Genomic DNA, 25,751 nt, shown 5'->3' on the forward strand with positions numbered 1-25,751 from the left:
AGTTGTTTGCTAACGAGGGTGCAGCTCAAAGTTTAACTTCTTAGCGATTTTTATCATAATTTTATATATACCTCTTTATGTTTGATGAATGGAGAGCAGAGGTAAATTGCGACACAATATTTTATATATGTATAATCCTTAATCGTTAATATGCTACTAAATTGCGTTAAATCTTCCTTAGAGTGGATGGATGAAATAGGAGGTCAAACTAGAGAAGAATCGGTCAAATAATCAATCGCGCTATAAACTCAGTGACTTTATGAGGTGTCACCAGCTGCTATGTTTGAACAATTGCAATGAAATGGAGTGTGCGTGTATTAAATTGAACATATTAAAATGGTACAACATTGCTTATCAAGGTGGTTTTTGCGTTGTTGAAATCGAAATAATAAATGCGTTCCTGTATTTTTATCAGTGAATAAAGTAAAGGCAGTCGTTCGGATGAAAATAATCAAATCACACTCGTGATTTGATTACTACGCATCAGAAGTCCTGCCTATATCTTATTCACTGATACATTTTTCATACAAGGCTTACGTATATGCAGAAAATTTCATGCATTTTATGACCAGATATAATATTACCCTTTCTTGATATTGAATAAAACTTTAAATGAGATTACATTTGAGCAGTCAATAATGCATAGCCTTATTGTCATGATGCTGGTTTAAGCAAATTATACATTTTCTGTGAAGCATATTATAGACATGGCATGGTTTATTTGACTAAATTACTGTCATAGGCAGTACGAACCAGAATTTGTGAAAACAAAAGGCGGCGCGAAAGGAACAACTGTTTAAAACTGTGGCAAATCTCTTTTCGTTGCCTAATAAATACACAATATACGGCACTAAGGTATAAATGCAAGTTTAATAATGACCAGATGTGCTACATGGACCCAAGCGTACGACACTTTTAGTTGAATCTTTCTATTGGCTGCTGCAACATAAATGTCTTATCAACAGATCAAATGGCTTTTATAATTAACTTGTGTTAGAAGATATTCTGATAGGTTTCATTAAGATAAAATATCAAAAGTTTTCCAGTTGTCTGTTACAGAGTAACAAAGCAAAACATACCAAAATCGTTAATGCGTGGCATAGAAAGGCATAAAATTAAAAAAAAAAAGACAATTTGTTTCTGTCAATATTACAACATTTTTTCGCTCGTGAATTGTTCGATTTTACGAATTCACTCGAAACTATGCAACTAGAGACAATAATGAATATCTATGCTGTATTCTTGGTGAAAGATATTTCTAATTGACTCTAAGACAAATATTTCTCTTATTGCATTATCTATGACTAAATTAATCTCAAATGGTCGAAACTGACACTTTTCATAATGAGTCAATCTCACGTTGTACGTAAAGTTTTGTCTAGTTTTCATCAAATACAATATTGTTCATAAGAATGACAGACATACTATAAAACTGCATGACGTTATCAAAATGGCGTTGCATTTTGGGGTACTACATGTTCTCAACTTTTTGTGTTGAAATAGATATGTGGATATATTCCGTTATTTTTGACTCCCTGTATATTGTTTTCGAGGGAAAAGGGTAATAATGTTTTCTCTGGTGTATATTACGTAATATCTCAAGAGTCAATGATTGTAGAAAAGTAATAATATACATGTACTATTCAGCAGAGAGAATTTATACAAACTAAATCACCAACACAATATACCAGACCAATTACGGCAAAGCGCCTAGCAGTACAAACGAACATATATGCAAATGTTGAACCAGTACGAATGTGTAGTACAATTTGGGCTCGTATATAAAGCAGCATCGAAACTAACTTATTGGGTAAGTGGACTTGCTGTGGCATGTGCGTGTTCGTTTGTACTGCTAGACGCTTTGCCGTTATTGGTCTGGTATATTGTGTTGGTGATTTAGTTAGTATAAATTCTCTCTACTATAGAGAGAGAGAGAGAGAGAGAGAGAGAGAGAGTACATGTATGTTATTACTTTTCTCTTGTTGACAATATCCCATGTCATCTTGCTGGACATATGTATAGAGCAGACCTCTGTTTTTGTTTTATCATTCCGAAAGTCAGGGTTTGAGAACAAAACCTGGAGTGTTATTATTTTCAAGTCATTGGACACTTGTCTGTATTAGGTTAGGAAACGAATAATCCCCGGTACCTTGATAGTGTTCGGGATGTAAAATTCAAAATGAGTACATGTTAGGTGAAAGTTAACTTTACATTGATTGTTTACTTGAGGAATACTAATACAACGATATCAAGTATTTATTTATTTTAATTATTAATCTCTTTTCAGAAAATTGAAAACAAGAATGTAATATACTACAATGTATATTTACATTGCAAAGGAGACTATGAAGTGTACTGGTTTGGTGTGCTTTACATATACAAAGGCCTTTTGCTTGTCCTTGGAACATTTCTTGCTTGGGAGACGAGAACGATAAGAGTTGCAGAACTGAACGACTCGAAATACATAGCTGCATGCATATATAACGTTGTTATTATTTGCGTGTTTGGTGTACCGATTGCGCATGTGCTAGCAGTTGAACAAAGAACAATATCTTTTGTTCTGAATTCATGTCTCATAATATTCTGCACAACCATTGTCCTGTGCATTATATTCGTTCCAAAGGTAAGTTTTCCTGCACCTGTTACTAGTGCACAATGTTTAGTAAGTAAAATATAAGATTTGAAACAAGCAGGCGATATATTGTATGCATTAAATACTTTATTTGGAGCTTTAAACACAGGAGTTTTAACTTAAACAAAAGTGCAAATCTGTGAACACGATGCATGCACACAAGATATTTTAAGTATTGACTGTTCACAATGAATGAAATCAACCATGTGATGAATGACGACCAGAAAAAATCGTATGACATCTCTACTATTTTCTTTGATCACAAGACAAAGATGGACATTTTATTGCAATGACAATTATTATAATTAATTATACATTCTATCCTGTTTTATTTTTATTCAGAATAACCTAATCAAATGTTATATAATTGCATTCGTGTAAATCGATTTCTCTCAAATATTGATCTTGACAATTGATTTGTCAATAATATTGTTCGTCTAACATATATGTATTGTTCGTGACATTAAATTTCTTTTACAAAAATGAGTGTTATCGAATGTCTTTGTTGTAGATTCGAAATCGGAATCAAGTACAGGGAAAATTTATTTTACCCTCTCTGAATGCGAGCAACAGTAATTCTACACAACGCTTTACAGACAACAGTACTTGTATGTATTTAGCACTTCTGCCAAAAACAAAAATTAAAACTTTATAAAATAATAGATATTTTAGACAGTATTTTAATGGAAACCAAAGTCGACTTATGATGAAAGTTATTTTCTCCTCTCTTCTAATAAATGCGGATGCAACATTCTTAACGTACGTCTTTAGATAGACTTTGATGAAAGAGCTAAGGTTGTTTTCGGGTTTCCTTCAAATGTTTAAAGTATGTGACATAACATTGATACCAGGTTCTTATTATTTACATCTCATGTCTTTGTTTGGTGAAAAAATAAAATCGTTCGGAGTCCACATTCATTTGAGCAGCGCCCCCTAGAGGGTCATGTATTTTTCGATAGAAATCGCCTTTTTTGTCATAATCGCGTTGAAACTGATGTTATAACAGTTTCCAAACTCTAGGATATAGGTAGGTATAGTATTAATGTTAACACCTTACATTTAGCGAATTCTGTCATTTAAACAGGGCTTAGATAAAGAGATATCCGTAATACACGCCTGGTAAACAACAGAGTTACCTCTTTCAGAGGTGTACGGTAAATCACTCTGCCGCAATTTCCGAGCTAGTACATGTCGCGATAAAAGAACGTCAACAAAGGTGAGTGTCATCATATTTTTTTTTGTATTTTTACAAGCATTGTATTGAATATCAAAAATCAGGGGAATGGTAGGCGATTTATATAGATTTAATTTAACTTTACAGAGAATTTAAAGTTCGTTAATTTATTCATGATTTTTGGTCGTGGCGAAGTTTACTAGCAAACTGATTAAGCAGTGAACTAGGCTGTTTCGGTGTGAAATCACTTCCATTGTCACATATTTGCATTTTAACTGATATCAAGAAGCGAACCGAGTAGGCGTGAGATAGCTGTAAGGTATACACTGTATTTAAAAATAAAATTTGTTCCAAAAATGGTTTGCGAGATGAAATATTCACTTTTATATTGTGAGAGACAGCTCTGTCGTGAAGGAGATAGTCAGGTCGCCAAGGAGATAGCTCTGTGTTAAATTCACAGTTTTGAACAGTGTTGAACGTAACAGGATAGTAGTTATGTTCATTTACGAGATACAAATCAGTTATCACATTTATATATTTATTCAACATGTGTATAATACATTTTTTTGGTTGGATTTAACGTCGCACCGACACAATTATAGGTCATATGGCGACTTTCCAGCTTTGATGGTGGAGGAAGACCACATGTGCCCCTCCGTGCATTATTTCATCACGAGCGGGCACCTGGTTAGAACCACCGACCTTCCGTAAGCCAGCTGGATGGCTTCTTTACAAGAAGAATTCAACTCCCCGAGTGAGGCTCGAACCCACGTCGATGAGGGGCAAGTGATTTGAAGTCAGCGACTTTAACCACTCGGCCACGGAGGCCCCCATATATATATAATACAACTTGCTTTATATTTTCTTATAATATTATTATTATTATACCACATTTATATAGCACTCTTTTTCATACACATGTACCCGTTCAAAAGTGCTTTACAAAATAAATTGCAAAATGCAAACAAATGGATACAAAAAATAATGCATTCCACATTAACAAAAATCATGAATGTAAAACGTATAGATTAAACAATATAAACATACACACATATTTAAAAGTATTCAAGTGACCCTAGGAAGAAAAAAAAGCATCAATGTATCGGTCAGTTAACAAAATATTGTACAAAGAAGTGGGTTTATAACAGGCTTTTGAAAGCAGCTAGCGTGTCAGGTTCCCTGATCTTTACGGGAAGGGAGTTCCAAAGCTTTGGAGCAGTGCACGAAAAGCTGCGATTGCCATACATCATGGTTTTAGTTTTTGGCATAACCAGTGACAGCGTGTCTTGTGATCGTGATCGCCTCGGCAATATAAACTTTCCCGCCATAATATAATATTTATTTTGCTTGTTTTGGATTTAGTGCAGTTTTAACCAGCACTTCTGGATTCTGCACCAGTACTACCTTGTCCTCCGCAAACAGTCAACTTATCCATATAAATCATTTCGTCATAGACGGAAGTTAAATGATTTCAGACACACTGTCAGATATTCAGGGAGAACATACGCCTCACCCGGGGATCAGACTCAAAGAACACGATCAATAGATCTGCACTTACTATTGAGCTAAGCAGGCTATATTTTTTTAGAATCCAAGTCTCAGTCTCCAAGTTTATTGGAGTTTATTTTCTTAGAATGTACATGTGGAAACTTTTCTCTAAAATAAATAAATTCAGTGAGAGAAAATGAACTACGTGAAATTAGCTTGTGAAAAGCAATAGACGCGTTTATAGGGTTACCTGCAATTTTTTAAGACACCAACTTTAGTGGCATTGGCTATAAAACTTGTTTACATTACGTAAACTTGTTTACATTACGTATTACACTTGTAAAAACAAATCTAAATGTAATGGTAGATCTACCATAATTACTTTTCATGGAGGACACAGCCAGTTTATTTGTACGTAAATACAATGTACTTTGTACAAATAACAGAGACACTGTGACTTCTTCATTGCACGAGCAGGTTCAAGTGCATTTGTGAACTAAAATCTTAAGTTTTAAACAGTCAAACTGATTTATCAGCTAAATAAAATTTAAAGGACAGCTTATTATGGCTTTAGTGTGTTAACAATGTACGCATTAAAATAGCAACCTCAATTACTCGTACAATAACTGACAAAATGACTTGAGTGATCGATCCATCTTCTAAATATTAGAACTTCTTGTATAACTGGAATTCCGATATTGCTATTATCATTTCCAACAATCTAGTTTTATTTGAACTAATCAGACGAGTTATTAACAAGCGTTTGGATGAAAGGGACTGGACTCCAGATTTAGGGTAAAATTATCTTTCAGTAAAATTGAAATTTCATCATAATTTTGATGTATGAGCATTAGCATCATAAATATGCGAAATCAAGAAAAAAAAAAAAGAAAAAGAAAAAAAAAAAAAAAAAAACATACCTGACCCGGTAATCGAACCAGGACCGCCGCGGCAATAAAAACTTTCCCGAGATAAAATGGTGAAAATAAAGGCAGTTCACCTCCGTTACACCGTTAGAAACGTTTTTTTTTCTTTCAATTTTGAATGCAAATAATAATAATAATAATAATGAAATAAAAAAAAAAAAAAAAAGAAGAAGTCATTCCCACGTCTGTCCATAACATATACTCTTTTAAGAGGACAACACAACGTAAATATTGTAAACTTCTCAATAAAGCATAAAAATTATGAACACAGAGCTATCTGCTTGGCGGCATGACTATCTCCTTCACCTTTGTTGACGTTCTTTTATCGCGACATGTACTGTTGTTTACCAGGCGTGTAATAGGGTTTGGGAAAAGTAGTGAAAAATCTCAATGTATTTCACGGACGTTTAGCCAACATTCTAGTAAATTAAAACAGAGCTGTCAAAAGTTTTTTTTTAAATATAACTTTTTTATTCATTCATCGTTTGACGCCAAATGTCATTTCTTTATAAATGACGAGAAATATTCAAAATACTAATAAGTGACTAGCCAGTTTATATACTATACTAATTAATTTCATGTATACAGAATGCATGTTGTAAACACATAGGTGGGTATCCAAAACCCGCCATCAGCAAAACTATAAAGATCCCACTGAGATTCCCATATTACTGCGTACCCACCGTTCAAAATATTAATTTTACTTAAATACGAACTACAGTTTAGTCTGGAACGCAATTTCACAACATGTTATATCAAGTAAACTCGACATCTTTAATTTGCTGTAAAACATGCGTTTCTAGTACTTCAAAAATTGTAAACTTTGCAAAATTGATGTTCAGTTTCACACTGAAACTTTTAACACAAAAAGTAAAATGTAAATTTACAAAAACATCTGTCGTGAAGACCCCCATTTTATATCATTTTCTTGTTGAGAGGTGATTAAAGAAAACTTACGGTATATTTGAAGATCACAAACTTTACCCCTTTATCGGCTAAACGTCCATAAAATACGTCCATAAAATACATTGACTTTTTCTCAAATTTGTTTTGCTAACCCCTACCATGGATATTTGTTTAGTGTGACCCACCTATTGGTGAAAATGTCAAATGTTCAAAACAATGTTTCACCAGTGAGAAACTTATCAGCCATTCACCTGAAAGCAAAGTGTAAACATGAATACTGTACTAACCTATAACCTGGAGTTTGAAAACGAAATGTTATCACATCAATTTCAACGCGATTATGACAGAAAAACGGTGATCTTACTAGAGAAATACATGCGCCGCTAGGGGGCGCTGTTCAAGGGAAATGTTGACTCCGAACGATTTTACTTTTTCGCCAAACGAAAAACAGTAGATGTAAGTACATACAGACCTGTCTCATACTTTGAAAATTTCGAAGGAAGCCCGCGAAGAACCTTAAATTGGCGACAGAAAATTTTAAAATCGGACTTTGGACAAAAAGATATATCATGAAACAGTTGAAATATGAAACTGAAGCTAATATATTTTGGCAAAATATAGTATTTTAATAAAATGTATACTTGTTTCATTTAAATTATCATTCAAATTGTGTTGTCTTGATATATATGATTATATTCGCTGCTATTTACAGAGTAATGAATGCATGGTGAAAAAGCGATATCATGCTGTCTAAAATGGCTACAGGTGCTAATAAATCAAATTGGGCCGCGCTTTGACCTAATCTGCATTAATGACAATAAGTAAAATTGAGATAACAAAATTTGCATGAAGAACATTCCTTTTCCTTTTCAAATCTGAGATCTTTTTTCCAATAGTTACTTTGCTTTTAAGTAGTCACTGAATGTATTTCTTAGAGGTGACGTTAAGGACGCCGTAATACATATAACGTCGCCGTGGAATGCGTGTATATTCCAAGCCATTTATGTGACAACTTGTGTATAATATTACATTATGATTTATTTCACATTAAGCATGTGAATATTTAGAGACATTTTGATAACAATTTACCGGAAAATAATTAAACACTTTTACTTATAAACCTCTATTTTCTATTGATGCATGGGTGTTTTGGGAATTCCGTTGCCATGACAACAAAAATAACATTTATTGATAAAGTATGACAGACATTGCTTTGTCTACAATATACAAGTTTCAACTTTCTGCATGACCACAGGAGAAACAATGATTTTTCAGTATTTTAAACCATGTATTAAAATGTATACAGACATTGTATCATACCACTAATACATGTTTTCACTTGGAATGGTCCAAAAGTAATTTAGAGAACTATTATTTTCCTATTATATAATAATTCACTTGAGATAGTGTTTCTAGTCTAATTCAAAGATCTCCATCCGACATATCGATACAAGGAATCTACTTAACCTCCTACCTATTTCTATTGTGCTTTTAGGTTTATAGAAGTACAGACAATTCGATTTGTACTTTATGTATTTTAGGTATTTGGTACAAGTAGAATGTTTGCGTTTTCATGCTTACATGATTTCATAGCATATCGATGCGTTTCTATACTTGCTACTGGTGGTAGAAATAAAATGTTCTTGAAAACAATGCCTGTCTGTGAAGAAACTAGACCTTTGTGGCATATTAAGTTACACTTTTTTCGATTTATCTGGCTTAATAACCGAGCGAAGACAGAAACTGTTATTTATAGGATGATATTGATTCTCCTTCAGATGAATCAAGAGTTGAATGCACGGGGAAAATCGCCCACAATGAAAAGACCATGGAGGACCTAAAATTAGAAAACGAGACTCTTCGAATGCAGGCCGCAAAGGTAAAAAAGATAACTTTATTGTAATAATTGCTGCATCTTTACAAAAGCATGGAGGTTGCACTTTATTATTTTAAATACTTTGAATGATATTTTCATGTTAAACACATCCACAAATTACGTATTTATGTGGAATACCATGATTCTAAATCGGATGTTCACATTCCATTAGAATATCTAGTCCAGATATTCTCAACCGCAAGGCAATGACCGGCAACGAAAGAAGCAACAATATCCGTATAATTTTCCGTTTATGTGTCCTCTTTGTGACGGAAGTCTATGGAGGAATACCCAGATACTATTATACACAAGAACTGGAATCTATGTAGATCAACCAGTCTTCGGCAAATAGTTTAAAGACCTAACTGTAAGAAAAATCACTCAAAATATGTTGCAGCACTAGTCCGGAGAGTATCCTGGATACGAAACATATTTGGCAACAATTTTTAAATGTCAGATGTTTTATTGTGTAGGTTTAAAACATGGGTTTCAAATGTTTTATATGGATTTACGTTTCCAGAGACTTTCCGAGGTTAATTTTTAAAATCTTGAAGCGTCCATTGCGTTGTGATGATTTCATATTCATTCCGTAAAATTCAGTTATATTGAGCTAAGAACATAAAATATTATAAAATGATCTCGATATTCCAGGAGACTATCGCCATGGCAAAGCTGAAGAAGACTCTGTTACAGATGACCGGGGACTTGCATTTATACCGGAGCAACGATAACTATGTGGTGTTTAGAAAGAACATGGACAACGGCGTTCAAGAAAGTAATGTTGATATAGCATAACTCAGTGATATATCATCGACGACAAGTGATTTGGCGATTCCCTTTCGCTCAGACATACTTAGCAAATATCAAGTGCAGTGAATTAACTTTACTGTGAAAAATATCACTGAATATTGCTCAGTTTTCTTCGAATGAAACGTTGTTCCAGAAGAACCAGAATGATAACCTTTAGGGAAAATGTTCGTTATCCAAATTTTGACAGTCTGAATGCATTTATAAACAAATGTACAATTTGTATGTCCATAATTTAGCCCCACATGAACCAGCTTTTCTTGCCTACCCAGCGGGGAAAGTATACATTTGTTCGAGCACGCGCCCGGGATTGATATTCCTGTCTTTCCCTAGGGAAATACCTTGTCTAAAATAGCGTGCACTAAGGTGACGTCACATAGCACTGGCACCATTGTGACGTCATAAACTTTATAAATTATGTCAGTAAATACCCAAATCTTTTTGTCTCCACGATCTATTTTGAAAGTGACAGGCAAGAAAAATGATCTAACATGTCTGCCTGTGTAAGACAGCTGTATTCCCAACCCTCGGGACAGCATGGATAAAAAAACCTCGCTGACGCTCGGTTTTCCATTCCACACTGTCCCTCGGGTAGGGAAAACCCCGTCTTACACAGGCAGTCATGTAAGATCCTTATAGTCTTCGATGAAAGTACAAACTAATAAAACAAGATGAATACTGTTGAAAAACGGCGCTAAACACAAAAGAAACAAAGCAAACAAGAAAAAAGTTATTTGAATATATTCAAGGAGTAATATCTATGAACTATCATTAATTATTTTAATGAAACGTTAAATTTTCATATATCCTCTGTCAGAGGTATTTGTATGATAAAAGCTGGATAATTATGTAGAGATAACGCATGTTTTTTCGTGTTATAACATCTGCAGCATCCTGAGGTACCAACGTATCCTGAGAGATTCTGAGGAGGTTATAACACAAAATAAACATGCGCTAACGCTATTCTAGCATAAAATGTGTAAAAACTGATAAATGAATACATTGTCACTCAGCGTCGTTAAATTTCCATGAAATGCGCGGGAATGTCTGAGTTGTATTTTTCACGTTGACGTCATTTATTATTGAATCATCCGTTTTGGAGCCGTAGTAAGTTTACGCCTTGCTATGGAACGCGCATATATTAAAAGATGTGTGCTAAATAAAGGTGCTAAATAAACACAATTTTCCTTTCAGAGTCTTATAAAAGACTACACATTTTGAAATCTACTACTAAAACATTACGATTGCCGTGCAATATTCCATTGAAGTCAAAAATGAGCAGGGAAACGAATGATTTTTTATGTATTTCCTCGGTCTTTTTGTCCTACGTTCGTGTTGATCGCTTTTCCGTAATCGCTCGGAAATTCTTCGGGATCACGTGATTTTAAAATTCATCTGTACCTACTAATCCACCGAGAATTTTTGACTTATAAATAAGCATGGTAGGCTATATCCCCAAAGGATGCCTACTTATAATAGATAAAAATATATCCTTATCAATTGAGATATTCCAAGTAAGGTATGGCCCAGTGGAGGTGTTGGCTGGTTGTCACGCAGGCGGTGCTAGTTCGAAACTGGTGGTAGACGAGGTATATTTATGCATTTTTTTGTAGTGAAAACTACAACATAGTTGGAAATACCTGTAACACTTGCTTTCTTTGTTTGGAAAAATGTTTTTATATGTTTTATGTTGTAAAAAACTGTTGAAAACAAGAAATATCTTTAAAAATGATAGCCGGCGAATTGTAATAAGGAAAGAAGTTTATGAATTTTTCATCTGACATTCATCTTTCATCTAACATTTTTCAAATTGCAAAACTAAACACCGCACTTTAACAATTTAAATGGTTCTCTTTTAATTTTTCGCAAAGGTTTCGTAGGGTTGCAAATTTGTTTCGTTTATCCTTAGACGTATAATTACAGCAGTAGTTTGATGAAGATTCGTGAAGCGGTTCATGAGAAGAGGTCATTAAACGTGTTTATAGTTTTAGCTGAATTGGTCCCTATCCCCATTTGTAACAAAATAGCAGGAGACCTTACGATATTGTTACACATCGAGTTTGATAAAAATCCATTACATTTTAGTGGTTAATGCGAAGAAAGGCATATCTACTTTTAGCTATAGTGGTCCCTAATAGGGCCCAAGTTCCTATATAAATAAATTTAGAAGAGGACTTTTTAATGATGCTCCAGACCAAGTATGACAAAGATCCACCAAGCTGTTCATGAGACGCTGTATAAATAAAATCTGGAAAGTAGATCCCTCGGAAGCACCGAAAACAAGCCAAACAGTGAAAATTGCAGACTCGGCTTGATTGAGTCTGTTCATGAGCAGTAATGGAAAATGCAACACTGCCCACGCCCCCCAGCACCGGCTTAAGCGATATTTAATCTTCAAATCTAAATGAACTGAAATCAGTGATCCCGAAGAACCAGAAAATATTATAACACTGAGATGAAGTCAAAGGTATTTTAGCTCTAGCAGCCTCTAAAAGGGGTCATATATGTCCCAGCTGAACAAAGTTGGCTGCGGGCCTAATAAAGATGCTACAAATCAAGTTTGATTAGAATACATGAGAAAAAATCAATTAAAGGATCTTTTTATTTGTTATTTTCATTTATTTCTAAAATAGGCCAACTGATCCCGCTTTAACAAATGCATATTCGCTATTCATGAATCTTTGGACAATGACGTCACACCTATAAAAAAGTGAAGGTCAAGCAAAACATACAATTGTAATTATTTCAATATTTCTGTTTCATAAGCAAAGTTTGACCGTAGTCATATCACATAGATAAACTGTATGCAGCATACTGGTCCGAGAGATCACGGACTTTTATTGCAACAATTGAGGCCAAAAGAAGTTTATACATTTTTAGAAACAATATTTCATATCCACCATGAAAACCCGTTTCTTAAGTGTCAAAGCAGTGCCTATCTATATTTTGTTCAATTAAGTTTGTGATAGGGGAGGTAAAACTCACTTGTAAAAAGTTAGGGGGTAGGGTAAAGTTTACGTCTACTAGTTTTTTCACTGTATAATTACAGTAGTTATATGATTGTCAGTAAATGTATATTTGTCAACCTATGTTAGCAAAAAGAAATTCATCAAAAAGTAATGAAGGGCAAACTTGATATTTAAGGTCAAAGGTCAAATTTATTTACAAATCACAAAAATAGGCATATTTGAAATTTTATTTTTATTCTTAAAAAGTAGTTTGTAATCATAAGTCCTTCAGCTTTGTATATTTAATGTGTATGTATCAGTCAAAGTCAGAAATACAAATCTTATTGCAAAACGTCAAGGTCAACCCTGATAAATGAAGGTCAAAGTTCATTTTCATGCAAAAATATGAAAAATGTTACATTTACTTTTTCACACATTTTTAATATGTATTCACATTGTTAGTCACTGAGCTTATATCAAAGGTCAAAGATCAAATTTGTGTGAAAAATTGCATGATTAGTTTCCTGTTTGAAATATAACAGCTGTTAGTGATCATTATTAGTAATTGCTCGTGATTTATTTTAATGTACATATGTCTCACAATGTCAATAATATAGATATCGAGGGTCAAAGGTCATTTTCAAGTAAAAGAATGAAAAAATAGCTCTTTAACTTTTCTATTTGTTAATAATATTTCGTCGATATTACTCGACAATATCAGTTCATTTTAATGTATAAAAAGTAGGCGATGTCTGGTATGAACATATTAATTCAAAACATTCAAGGTCAACCATAATTTCAAAGGTCAAAGGTAAAAAAAGTGAGTAAAATGTTGCAATAATATCACCTGTTTTTAATAATTTTTATTGTTTAAAAGTATTAGTTTTTGTCATTTTAGTAACTGATCGTTGTTCATTTTACTGTATATATGTCAGACGATGTCATGGAAGAGAAAATAAGTCAAGGTCGAACCTGGTATTAAAGGTCAGGGGTCATTTTTGTGTAAAATATCAAATTGTAGCATATTTACTCATTAGTTTGCTCAAAAATAATAACACTTGTTAGAATTTTCTGTTAGCAATTTATTTTAATGTGTACATGTCAAGCAAGGTAAGGAATGTAGGTCTTATCCAAATAAGGCAAAGCCAAACCTATTATCAAAGGTCAAAGGTCAAATTTGCGTGAAAATTAGCCAAAAAAACAGTATTTTTGCAATGATTTTTCATTACATTTTTGGGGTATTTTCAAAAAAATATCAACTAATTATTATTCATTTTAAAGTATATATAACAGATGATATCATTCTTGAAATAATAATGAAAAATTAGTCAAGGTCAAATCTGACACTTAAGGTCAAAGGAGAGGGCCTTCAAAAAACTCGCCATTATGAAAAAAACTGGCTGGAACAAGTTGGGGAGTAAATGCAGAGATCCTCTGCAAGTCTACACAGACAACGTACGGCCCATAGCAGAGTACGCATCAACCTCATGGGTAACTGCTTCCAAAACCAGTAAAGATAAACTGGACAAGGTTATATTTCAGGTCTGAGGATAATCCCGGAGACAACTCCAATAAGCCTACCTGCTTAGCTTAGTAGGTAAGAGCGTTGGTCTACGGACCGCGGGGTCGCGAGTTCGATCCTCGGGCGGGGCGTATGTTCTACGTGACTATTTGATAAACGACATTGTGTCTGAAATCATTAGTCCTCCACCTCTAATCATTCATGTGGGGAAGTTGGCAGTTACTTGCGGAGAACAGGTTTGTACTGGTACATAATCAAGGAACACTGGTTAGGTTAACTGTCCGCCGTTACATGACTGAAATACTGTTGAAAAACGGCGTTAAACCCAAAACAAACAAACAAACAAACAACTCCAATAAAATAAATGGAAAAGACAGCCAACCCTGAGCCGTAAGAGACAAGACGAGAGTACAAAGCTTTTGTGCATGCAGGGAAGGCAAAGAGACTTCCACTCCACTCAAAACTCGAGAACAGAACCAAGAACAGACTGAAAAGACAGAGTCTTAACCATATCGTCAAAGAACTGCGAAAAGGGAAAGCAGCAGCACTGGACACAGAGGCAGAGCCGCTCGAGTAAAATGAATGGGTTCCCAGACAACGTGCTCCCAAGATCAGATTGGAGGTGCCAGGAGTAGAAGAAAAGGGAAAGCAACATCAGGCTTACCAACAATCTCTTACGCTAGAAATGATCAATAACAGATATCCAGCACACTCTTGGATCCAAGCATATACCGATGGATCAGTGGAAAAGGCAGTTCAGAAAGCTGGGAGTGGTGCCTACATCAAATTTTCAGACAGCTCCTCCTTCATACTCTGTCATCCAGTCGGAAAGAGATGCTCCAACAACAGATACAGATGCAAGCCATCACATCGTCGACACTCGAACTGTATGAGCGAGGAGAAAAGGGACAATACATTCCTAACAGACCCCAAGTCAGCTCTTCAGGCTCTCTCAGCAGATCAGACAACTTAATCAGACAGCTGTTGAAAAACATCAATCTCCTGCCTGAGAGCAACAATGTAGCTTTTCGATGGGTTCCTGCACATGTGGGCATAGCTTGAAATGAATCTGCGCACAAACTTGCAAAGACAGCAACCAGGCAAATACAGCCCCAACCTCCAACTTCATACAGAGAAGCCCAGACTCTGTGGAAGAATAGCTTTGCGTCAGACTGGAAGAATATAAATGGGGGTTACCTGCCAAATCAGGACTGTCTACACAAACTAAACAGCCAATTAACTGTCTTCCGTCTGCACACTGAAGACTGTGGCCTGAGAAAACATACGAAGAAGCTGGCAGTTGCAGAGACAGCTAAATGTCAGTGCGGATCAAAGGAACAAACACCGTTTCACATTCTGCAGAGCTGTTCCTATCTGGAAGAAGCACGCCAGAAAGTTTTGCCAACAGACATCCCATTTGAGACCAAGCCGTGGAGGGATGCCAGCGACCTGCAGAATACGGTGCAGAAGTTCATTGCCGCATCTAATCATAAGATATAAAACGGCCATAACAAGATGGAAGCAGTAGGAAGTGAGTAAGTAAAGGCTAACATTAAAATGAATAAACATCAAGTTATAACAAAATATGTTTGAATATAGAAATAAAATAACAGTGCTATCTTTTGAATTTATTACCCGAAAATGAATTTTAAACTTTAACATCCGGGCTGATCTAGACTCGTGTCTTATGTTATCTTCATTGTTATATATATATATATATATATATATATATATATATATGAAACTTCAAGGAATAACCATAAGATATTAATAATGACAAAATAAACAATGAAAAGTAGTACAAAAATGCTTTTTTTTGCGATCTTTCACGAAAATTTCACCTTTTACCTTTGATATCCTTTACCAATCACTGTTTTTGAAATTAGATCTGCTTTGCTGACATTGATTTACAAATAAACATAAGACAAAATTATTTTCAATGAAGAAATTAAAAATGCTGTATTTTGATTTTTTTACATGAAAATGACCTTTGACCTTTAATGTCAGGTTTGACCTTGACTTATTTTTCATTATGATTTAACCAGTAATATTATCAGTTGTATATACTTTAAAATGAATACTGATCAGTTCTACTAGTAGTGACAAAAATAACCTACACTATAAAGAAAAATCATTGCAAAATTCTTGTCATTTTGCGAATTCTTACACAAATTTGACCTTTGACCTTTGATAATAGGTTTACCTTTGACTTATAAGAGTAAGACCTACATTGCTGACCTTACTTGACATGTATACATTAAAGTAAATTGCTAACAGTGAATTATAACAACAAGCTATTTTTGATCAAAGTAATGAGTAAGTGTGGTAAATTTTGTGATTTTTTATACAAAAGTGACTCCTGACCTCCAATACCAGGTTTGACCTTGACTTATTTTCTCTTCCATGACATCGTCTGACATATATACAGTAAAATGAACAACAATCAGTTACTAAAATGACACAACAAATAAAAAATTATTACAAACAGGTGATACTATTGCAACATTTTACTCACTTTTTTTACCTTTGACCTCTGATATTATGGTTGACCTTGAATGTTTTGAATTTATCTGTGCATACTAGACATCACCTGACATTTATACATTAAAATGAATTGATATCGTTGACTAATATCTGCGAAATATTATCAACAAGAAGAGAAGTTAAAGAGCCATTTTTTTCATTCTTTTACATGAAAATGACCTTTGACCCTTAATATCACATTTGAACTTGTCTGATTTTAGACAATATCTTTATTACTGACATTGTGAGACATATATACATTAAAATAAATCACGAGCAATTATTGATAATGATTAGAAATAGTATTTATATGTCAAACAGGAAGCTATTCATGCAATTTTTCACACAAATTTGACCTTTGACCTTTGATATAAGCTTTAACCTTGGCAGTTTTGGGGTTACATCGGCACTGCTGACTTTGCCTGACATACAGACATTTAAACAAATTAACTTCAGTGTCTAATAATGTGATTACATATTAAACAGATTTAAGAAGTAAATGTAACATTTTTCACATTTTTGCATGAAAAGGAACTTTGACCTTCAATTATCAGGGTTGACTTTGACGTTTCGCAATAAGATTTGTATTTCTGACTTTGGCTGATATATACACATCACATAAGTGAAACTGAGTGACTTATGATAACAAACCAATTTTTAAGAGTAAAAATAAATATCAAATATGCCTATTTTTGTGATTTGTACATAAATTTGACCCTTGACCTTAAATATAAAGTTTGCCCTTCATTCCTTTTTGATGAATTTCTTTTTGCTGACATTGGTTGACATATATACAGTTACTGTCTATAAGATAGTTACTGTAATTAAACAGTGAAAAAACTGGTAGTCGTAAACTTTACCCTACCCCCTAAATTTTAACAAGTGAGTTTTACCTCCCCTATCACAAACATAAGTGAACAAAATATAGATAGGTACGGCTTTGACACTTAAGAAATGGGTTTTCATGGAGGATATGAAATATTGTTTCCAAAAATGTATAAACTTCTTTTGGCCTCAATTGTTGCAATAAAAGTCCGTTAGCTCTCGGACCATACCTTTATTTCAGTGTAATGAGATTCAGTCATTATATAGCATATATATAATGAAACAGATTTCAACAGAGTTCAATATTTGCATACCATACTAAAGAAAAATATTCATATATAATAAATCAGTTAAATAATTTATAACAAATATATCAAAGCAAACAAGTACTCATTTTAATATGCAATCTGAATAAGTCACAAAAGCAAGAAACCTTTTCATATACAGACGACAATTGTAACAAGGAAAATCTTTTAAAAAGCACTTCTCTACATAAAAGACTCTTATCACACCCTTATTCATGTGATACCCAGACCGTATTCAGCTCTTTCTTTAATTTGATATATGTTGGTATTTGAACAGGTTTTTATCATATTTATTAAACTTACTTATCATTTTGAGATATATCAATATTCTTGCTAAATATACTGAGCCAAAGTTAGCTTTAAAACTGTGAACAGCGTCGTTTAGGATAAACGCTTTGTCTACATTTCACTCAGCGTATCACAATCAACAGAGTGAAAGAAATTGACAGTCTCGTCCAATCAGGCAGAGTGTTGCATAAATCTTCCATTTTGATAAATTATCTTAATGCGTTATCAAGCAGTTTGATTTGCAAACTGAAGTCACGTGGCATAGGTAACGAAAACGAATTTAGACGGCGTCGCCGAAAAAATGCCGGGGAAAATGTTCCGCGGGTTTGAACTTACTACGACAGTCCCGTTATCCTCTGGGCTACGTATTCATGCAGGCTATAGGTAAAGAAACATAATAATAATCTAGTACAATGTAAGGTAAACATTGGAATCTAAACACAATATACATCACTGTCAGGTATCCCTTGCCGGATAGTACTATTATAATGTTATTGATCTTTCACGCTATTTATGAATTATAGCATCGTTTCGGAGCATTCTTCAGAAAAAAAAATACGAAGATGCGCGACGGGTTCGTAAGCAGTCGGAAAACATACTTTCCGGTTTGAAACTCTGGTTTTCATATAATACTCATCCGGGCGTAAGTAGTGGAACTTTAACAGCACGTGAGCGCGAGAATCTCTCCTTTAACACACATTTTCTCTCCTGTTAAAACACCCTCGAAAAGAGACAAGAGCAGCGGTTTTATGCTAGAATGTCTTAATAACGCATTTGCATTATCATTATTTCAATACTGATTTTTGAAGAGAAGACAAAATATATTTGTATGTTCTGAATTGGAAAATCTAGACAGGAAATTGGAAGAAGATGCTTTTAGCAAAAGAGAAAATTGACACACTTTCTGTTTGTTTTCATCAAACATGCTTTATAGGCAAGTTTAACACGATACGTATGTATGATGTATGTAAGAAGTGAAACCTGGAAAATATTCAACAAAAGAATCAAATAGCATGATGTTTTAAGGTATTGATACCACTGTTTCCTAATCCACATTTAATGAATTAAAAAAGTGATTATATAATACATTCCAAAGCGCAGCATTACAACACAAGATTATGTTAAATATCGTTGAATGTTAGGCCATGATGTTATATTGCTTTGTCATAATGTCATGTCACAATGTCATGCGGTCATCTCGTGTCGCATTTTCTTGTCTTGCTGTCACGCGCAATCTCCTGTCGCGTTGTCTTATGTCTTGTCTTGTCATACTTTCATGCGGTAATCCCGTGTCGCATTGTCTTATGTCTCATCATACTTTTATGCGGCAATCTCATGTCTAATGTCTTGTCATGCTGTCATGCGGTAATCTCGTGTCTCATTGTCTTATGTCTTGTCATGCTGCCACGCACAATCTCATGTCGCGTTTTTCTTATGTCTTGTAATGCTGTCATGCGTTAATCTCGTGTCACATTGTCTTATGTCTTGTCATACTGTCATGCGGTAATCTGTGTCGCATTGTTTTATGTCTTGTCATGCGGTCAGGCGTAATCTCATGTCGCATTGTCTAATGTCTTGGCATACTATCATTCGGTAATCTCATGTCGCATTTTCTTGTGTCTTGTCATGCTATCATGCGTTAATCTCGTGACACATTATCTCATGTCTTGTCATGCTGTCATTCGGTAATGTCATGTCGCATTGTCTTATGTCTTGTCATGCTGTCATGCGATGATCTCGTGTCGCATTGTCTGATGTCTTGTCATGCCGTCATGCATTAATCTCGTGTCGCGTTGTCTAATGTCTTATCATACTGTAATGCGGTAATTTCGTGTCGCAGTGTCTTATGTCTTTTCATGCAGTCACGAGCAATCTCATATCGCGTTGTCTAATGTCTTGTCGCATTGTTTTATATCTCGTCATAATGTCACGCGGTAATCTCATGTCGTATTGTTTTATGTCTTGTCATACTGCCGTTTTTCGACTTCAACTGGAAAAGAGTTACATTCAGTCATTCAGTGATTTTTTGGTACGCTGTTGACTACAATTGCATGTTTTATACTTACTTTTAAGCAGTCATATTGAAAATGTCGGCTGATGAAAATGAACCCAGCAGAGAAAACAGAGTCATGACCCAGAATGCAATTACAGTTGATGATAGATATGTCAGGCTACAGTACAAATCCCTAAGAAGAACCCATAGAATATAAATACATATTTGTGAAACATAATTCACTTATTATCTAAGGCAAATATCAAAATATATAATAAACATGAAAAGTAAACTTTAAAAATAACAAATTGTTCAATACAAATACCCATGTGTGTTTATAAATGTGAAATATATTTTAGTTACGTCATATTGTTTTGCTTGTATATACACGAATAAACTGAATATACCGAATCAAAAGGTTGGGCCTAAGACTAGCGATCACTCCCCCAACCCTACCAAAAATTAAAAAAAGAATAAATAAACATATATTATTTTCAAAACGCAGTTATGAGCTATTTGTTGCATGTATACATATAAAGCAAAGGAACAAAAGTCTACGAAGAACTCGAAAACAAGCAAGTGTATAATAAAATTGTTACAGTAACTGTTCGATGCATCAAATCTGTCACAGGGCTTATCGAGAATTCATTATAAAGATGTCACTTATATATCATTCTCAAGGTCCAAAGTGGTGATAATTGATGAAAGATATCTTGCATAACATAAATTCCATTCACAAAATTATACAGGAATAGATCATAGAATTGTCTGGCATATAATTAGTTGATAAAACAGTATAAATACTGTTCTTAGAGATTCAAGAAATGAGTGATACAGCTGGCAATGAGGAGTGAACTATGTAAATGAAATAGATGTTTTTGTTTCTACATTATCTTTAAAAAATCACTGTCTTAAGCTAAATGTATATTTTAAGGACTTGCTAGTCAAATGTCATCAACCCAAAGTTCGATTGGACCTTGTCTAGTAGGCAGCGGAGAAAGGTAATTTTTTGTGATAACGTACAACTCTTGAAATGATTTAAGATCTATCAAGATCATTTAAGTTTCTGTTGTAGCAGAGGTAACATAGAGAATTCCTTGTAATCGACATCAGAAAATAATATGCTTATATTCTTTACAAAATTGTCAACTATCCCTTTTATCTGACAATTCATTTTCACCCCACAATACTTGCCCTGTTACGACCAAACAATTTTAGATGATATAAATTGCATATTAATTGATGTTTTCCTGTCCTGTGCATAAATATTTTGTTGTCTAGACGAATCGACAGTGTACTCTGTGGCCACCTTGTTACCCGAAATGTAACGGAAAGAGCTGGGACATTGTGATTGCTTCGAATTGAACACATAAAACAAATCCATACGAGTACATCGCTTTTTTAATACATTAAACTAATGATTGCAGTAAGTTTAATACTTTGGGTTTAAATGCAATGTGATTTCCGTTGTTGTATATACAAAAGAAGCCGTATAAGCCTTAAGTTCCTTACATCTATATAGGTTTTTTTTCCTTTCTGTTGATCTTATAACTGTGATTTGATAACTGGACAAAAACAACATTTTGTTTCATCCCAAAAATCTGACAAAATTTCTAATTCAGACCTCAGCAATGTGTCAAAAAGTGTTATTGTTACCATAATTTTCCTCATGAAATAAAATATAATTGACCATGATCATAAATAAACCCCAAAGCGCAACCAAAGCATGTGCGGACATGCACACGACAGACTAGCACACCTAGTCACACCTACGCACATACAAAGACAAAGCAAACACACGAGGACAAAACAAATTAAAAGAAAAACAGTGTAACACCGCTTTGAAACGATCAAAGGCAAAACTACAAGAGCTTTAAACTGTTTATGGTGCGCACATAGTCGCTCTCTTACACCCACCATATTGAACCAGAAATGCTTATTTATGATAAAAATCTCTAGCTACGGATTATTAGAAAAAGGCCATAACAAGACAGAGGCAATGATACACAAAACAAATGTTAGCCGCTATTTGTAATTTTCTGAGTAATACAGAATTTCCACAAAAGCCTATTATTAAGCTGATAAACATATTATTTTGAAACTTATTAATCATATTCTAATCATGATTACAGAATATACTGGGAGAAGTATCGTACTCATTTGCGTCATTTCAGTTATCATATTGCCTTCACTATAATTATGGAGGCGTATTATATCAATTCCGGATTTTAATATAGTAAATGAACTTTTCTTTTACATTTGTCGAATATCTATAAATAGAATGTTGATAGCTTCGTTAAGTATTAAATCTCAAGATTATTTGTATGGCAAAATCTGTGGAACTACATTCAAACAAAATTTTGTGATGTTTTCAGAACCCCCCCCCCCCCCCCCCCCCCCCCAAAAAAAAAAAAACAACAACATTTCGATACCCGCCTGTATATGCGTTAATTACAGACGTTAGATACATTAATTGGAAATGATGTCTGAAAACAGGCTTAATTGTTCAGTTTAGTACATTTATTATAATCTGTGAGTGAATATTGCTGGAGAGCACTCCTTAGTCATGTTCGTTTTAAGCTGTCCTCTAAACAACATGATTTACTTGAAGTTCGAGCAATTAATCTGTTACAAAATGACAAAGAAATGACTTTGAAATGAATTAATGGAATATGATACTAAAATAGTTCCTTATTTAACTGATTTTATTACACCTCTTTTTAATATCTGATGTTACTTCACTTGCTCTTGTATAGAACTACACTATTCTCAGTTATAATTTACGTAGGCCACATCTTTCTTCAAATTGGTTTCTATGCAGTGAAGAACTCATTATAAGATATTTCATGGCCTTTATAGCCGTCTGTTTGGCTATTACATTGATTTACTGGAAAAGTAGTTAAGGGAACACGCCTTGAAATGTTTCTTAATTTTTCCTCAAATGTTAGGAAAATTTAATGCTTTCGTTTGTTAGGAATTGTAAACGACAAATTAAAATAAAGTGGTACAGTTGGTATGAATTAAAAAGAATAACGCAAATAAACAAACAAAATGAAATTGATTCTTGCTCTGAATTATTATAATATTGCTTACAAAGTTGTTTTTATAAATTAAAACAACCTATGTGAATGAGGCAGTGTCTAAATTAGTGGATCATACTTTGAGGGTTGCATATTTTTTATAAAGGAGATAATGTAAAATGATAAAATCCTACAGTCTGTATCATCATGCAATTCGTTCCCAAATTACTTCGCCTGAAAGTTCAGTTTCTTATGTGGTTTTATATATAGTAGCCTTCAGATACTATGAATTGCATATTCATTGATGTTTTTCTGTCCCGTGCATAAATATTTGTTGTTTAGACGAATCGAAAATGTATTCTTTTGCATCCTTAGTTAACCGAAATGTGACGGCAAGAGCTGGGACACTGTGATTGCTTCGAATTTTAACACATAAAACAAATCAATACGAGTACACGCTAAGCATCGCTTTTCTAAAGTATTAAATTAATGATTACAAGTACAAAGACATCAATGTTAAATACTTTTAGAATTCAGAGCAATGTAAGCCATATAAGCCTAAATGTCCTCACATCTATTTCGGTTTTGTTTCCTTTTTGTTGATCTTAGAACAGTGAGCATGTAACTGAACATAATTTTTTATTTTTTTTTCCAAATATCTGACAGGGTTTCTAATTAATTCAGATCTACGGAATATTTCATAGAATCCGTCATAAAAAAGTGTTACTGGTACTATCATTTTCCTCATAAATGAAAATGTATATGACTATGATCATAAATAAAGATGAATATCCAACAAGTACAGCCACGTTCCAAAAATGCAGCCTCCCTAAAGCGCAATCCACTGCACGCGCGGACGTGCCTTAGACTAGGACACATAGACAAACATACGCACAGACAAAGACACATAGACAAACGCACGCACAGACAAAGACAAAGCAAACCCACGAGGAAAGCACGAATTAATAAACACAATAGGACACCGCCTTGGAACGATCAGTAACAAAACTACTAATGAGGAGCTTAAATCGGTTGATGTTGCGCACCTAGACACTCTCTTACACCTACCATATTAAACCAGAAATGCTTATTAATAATAAAAATCCCTAAGTACGAATTAGTTATACATAACAATAGAGTAGAAATGATATACAAATCAAATGTCAGCCGCTATTTGCAGCTTAATCAAGATCGAGTAATCAAGATCTTCCAGAAAAGCCTAAAGCCTATTTGTACATTATTTTGATATCCAGTTATGATTATAGAGCATATTGGGAGAAGCATCGGACTAATTAGCCATTTGCGTCATTTCAGTTATCACATTCCCTTCAGAGTAATTATGGAATAGTATTACATAAATTCATGACTTTTTATATCATACATGGACTTCTCTTTTACATTTTTCGAATATTTATGAATAAAATATTGATACGAGGGTCCTGCAAAAAGGTCTGTGATTGGGTTAGAATTTCTTAAGTGCTACGTTTTATCAAAATAATTTTTTATTACAAACCTTCAATGTGTAACACATTTTTGTAACATTTTTACCCAACCGCGAAAAGCAGATAAATAGTAACTGTTTGAGACATTGATAAATGGCGCTGCGAACAGAACTTCTGGACTTATATTTCTTTCCTAAAAGCTTTTTCCGTAAGCCTTGGAAATAAAACAAAATTCACAAGGACTCTGATCAGGTGAATGAGGCGGATGGTTTACAACTTCCATTTTCAGAAGCCAAAAAAGACTTAGTAAACATCGAAGTTTTGAGAGGAGGCGTTGTTGTGTATAAGATGGACTCCTGACCATCATTTGCTTGGACCTTTCTTATTGTAAAACTGTTTTACTTTCTTCAGTACAGAGCTCTTGTAGAATCGTCCAGTGACTGTATGACCAGATGGACAAGGCACTTGAATCACTGGCCCATTAGAATTGAAGAAACATTTTCGAACTTACGGTTCTCTTGGCAATACAGGGGTATTTTGCTTCCATTGCTTATTATGAGCTCTGCGGCTCAATCATGGGCACCTAGGTTTCGTCACCTGTTAGCAAGTTAGAAATAAGCCGACTATCACAGCCTTTGTATGTTTTCAAAAGTTCCCGGACACATTTAAGACGTTGTTTCTTTTGCTCCTCAGTGAGCAAATGAGGTACCCACCTAGCGCATACCTTTCTCAGGTCCAAACGCCTTTTTAGAATTGTTTGCACAATGCCTTCCTATATCTTTCACCTACGATCGCGTATCCTGTTCGACTACTGCTTTTACAGCAGCGATGTTTGCCTTGGTAACCGAGGTTTTAGGCCTACCAAAACGGGTATCATCTTCGACAGATATTTTCCAAGCTTGAAAAGCTTTAACCCACCTAAAAACTGTGTGCATTGAAATGACCCGAGGTCCATATATACTACACAATTCATCAAATATTTGCTTTAAATTAATATCAAGCCTAATGCGGCATTTAATATAGCTACAAATTTCAGTCTTTTCGTCCATTTTACAATGTGACGAGTACATTGATCA

At 34.2% G+C, this 25,751-nt stretch overlaps 1 protein-coding gene across 1 annotated transcript in view; it reads left to right on the top strand.

Annotated features, from left to right (window-relative positions):
- The window catches only part of LOC123537506 (gamma-aminobutyric acid type B receptor subunit 2-like), an 83,634-nt gene extending 70,754 nt beyond the window's left edge, over positions 1-12,880 (top strand). The window contains exons 15-18 of the mRNA XM_045321242.2: positions 2,288-2,623; positions 3,144-3,240; positions 8,905-9,005; positions 9,654-12,880. Of these exons, the coding sequence (XP_045177177.2) occupies positions 2,288-2,623; positions 3,144-3,240; positions 8,905-9,005; positions 9,654-9,797 (678 nt within the window). The 3' untranslated portion in view covers positions 9,798-12,880. The remainder of the gene's footprint in view (positions 1-2,287; positions 2,624-3,143; positions 3,241-8,904; positions 9,006-9,653) is intronic.
- Positions 12,881-25,751: the final 12,871 nt, after the last annotated feature.

This window comes from Mercenaria mercenaria, chromosome 17, assembly GCF_021730395.1.
Source record: "Mercenaria mercenaria strain notata chromosome 17, MADL_Memer_1, whole genome shotgun sequence".
Classification (NCBI taxonomy): domain Eukaryota; kingdom Metazoa; phylum Mollusca; class Bivalvia; order Venerida; family Veneridae; genus Mercenaria; species Mercenaria mercenaria.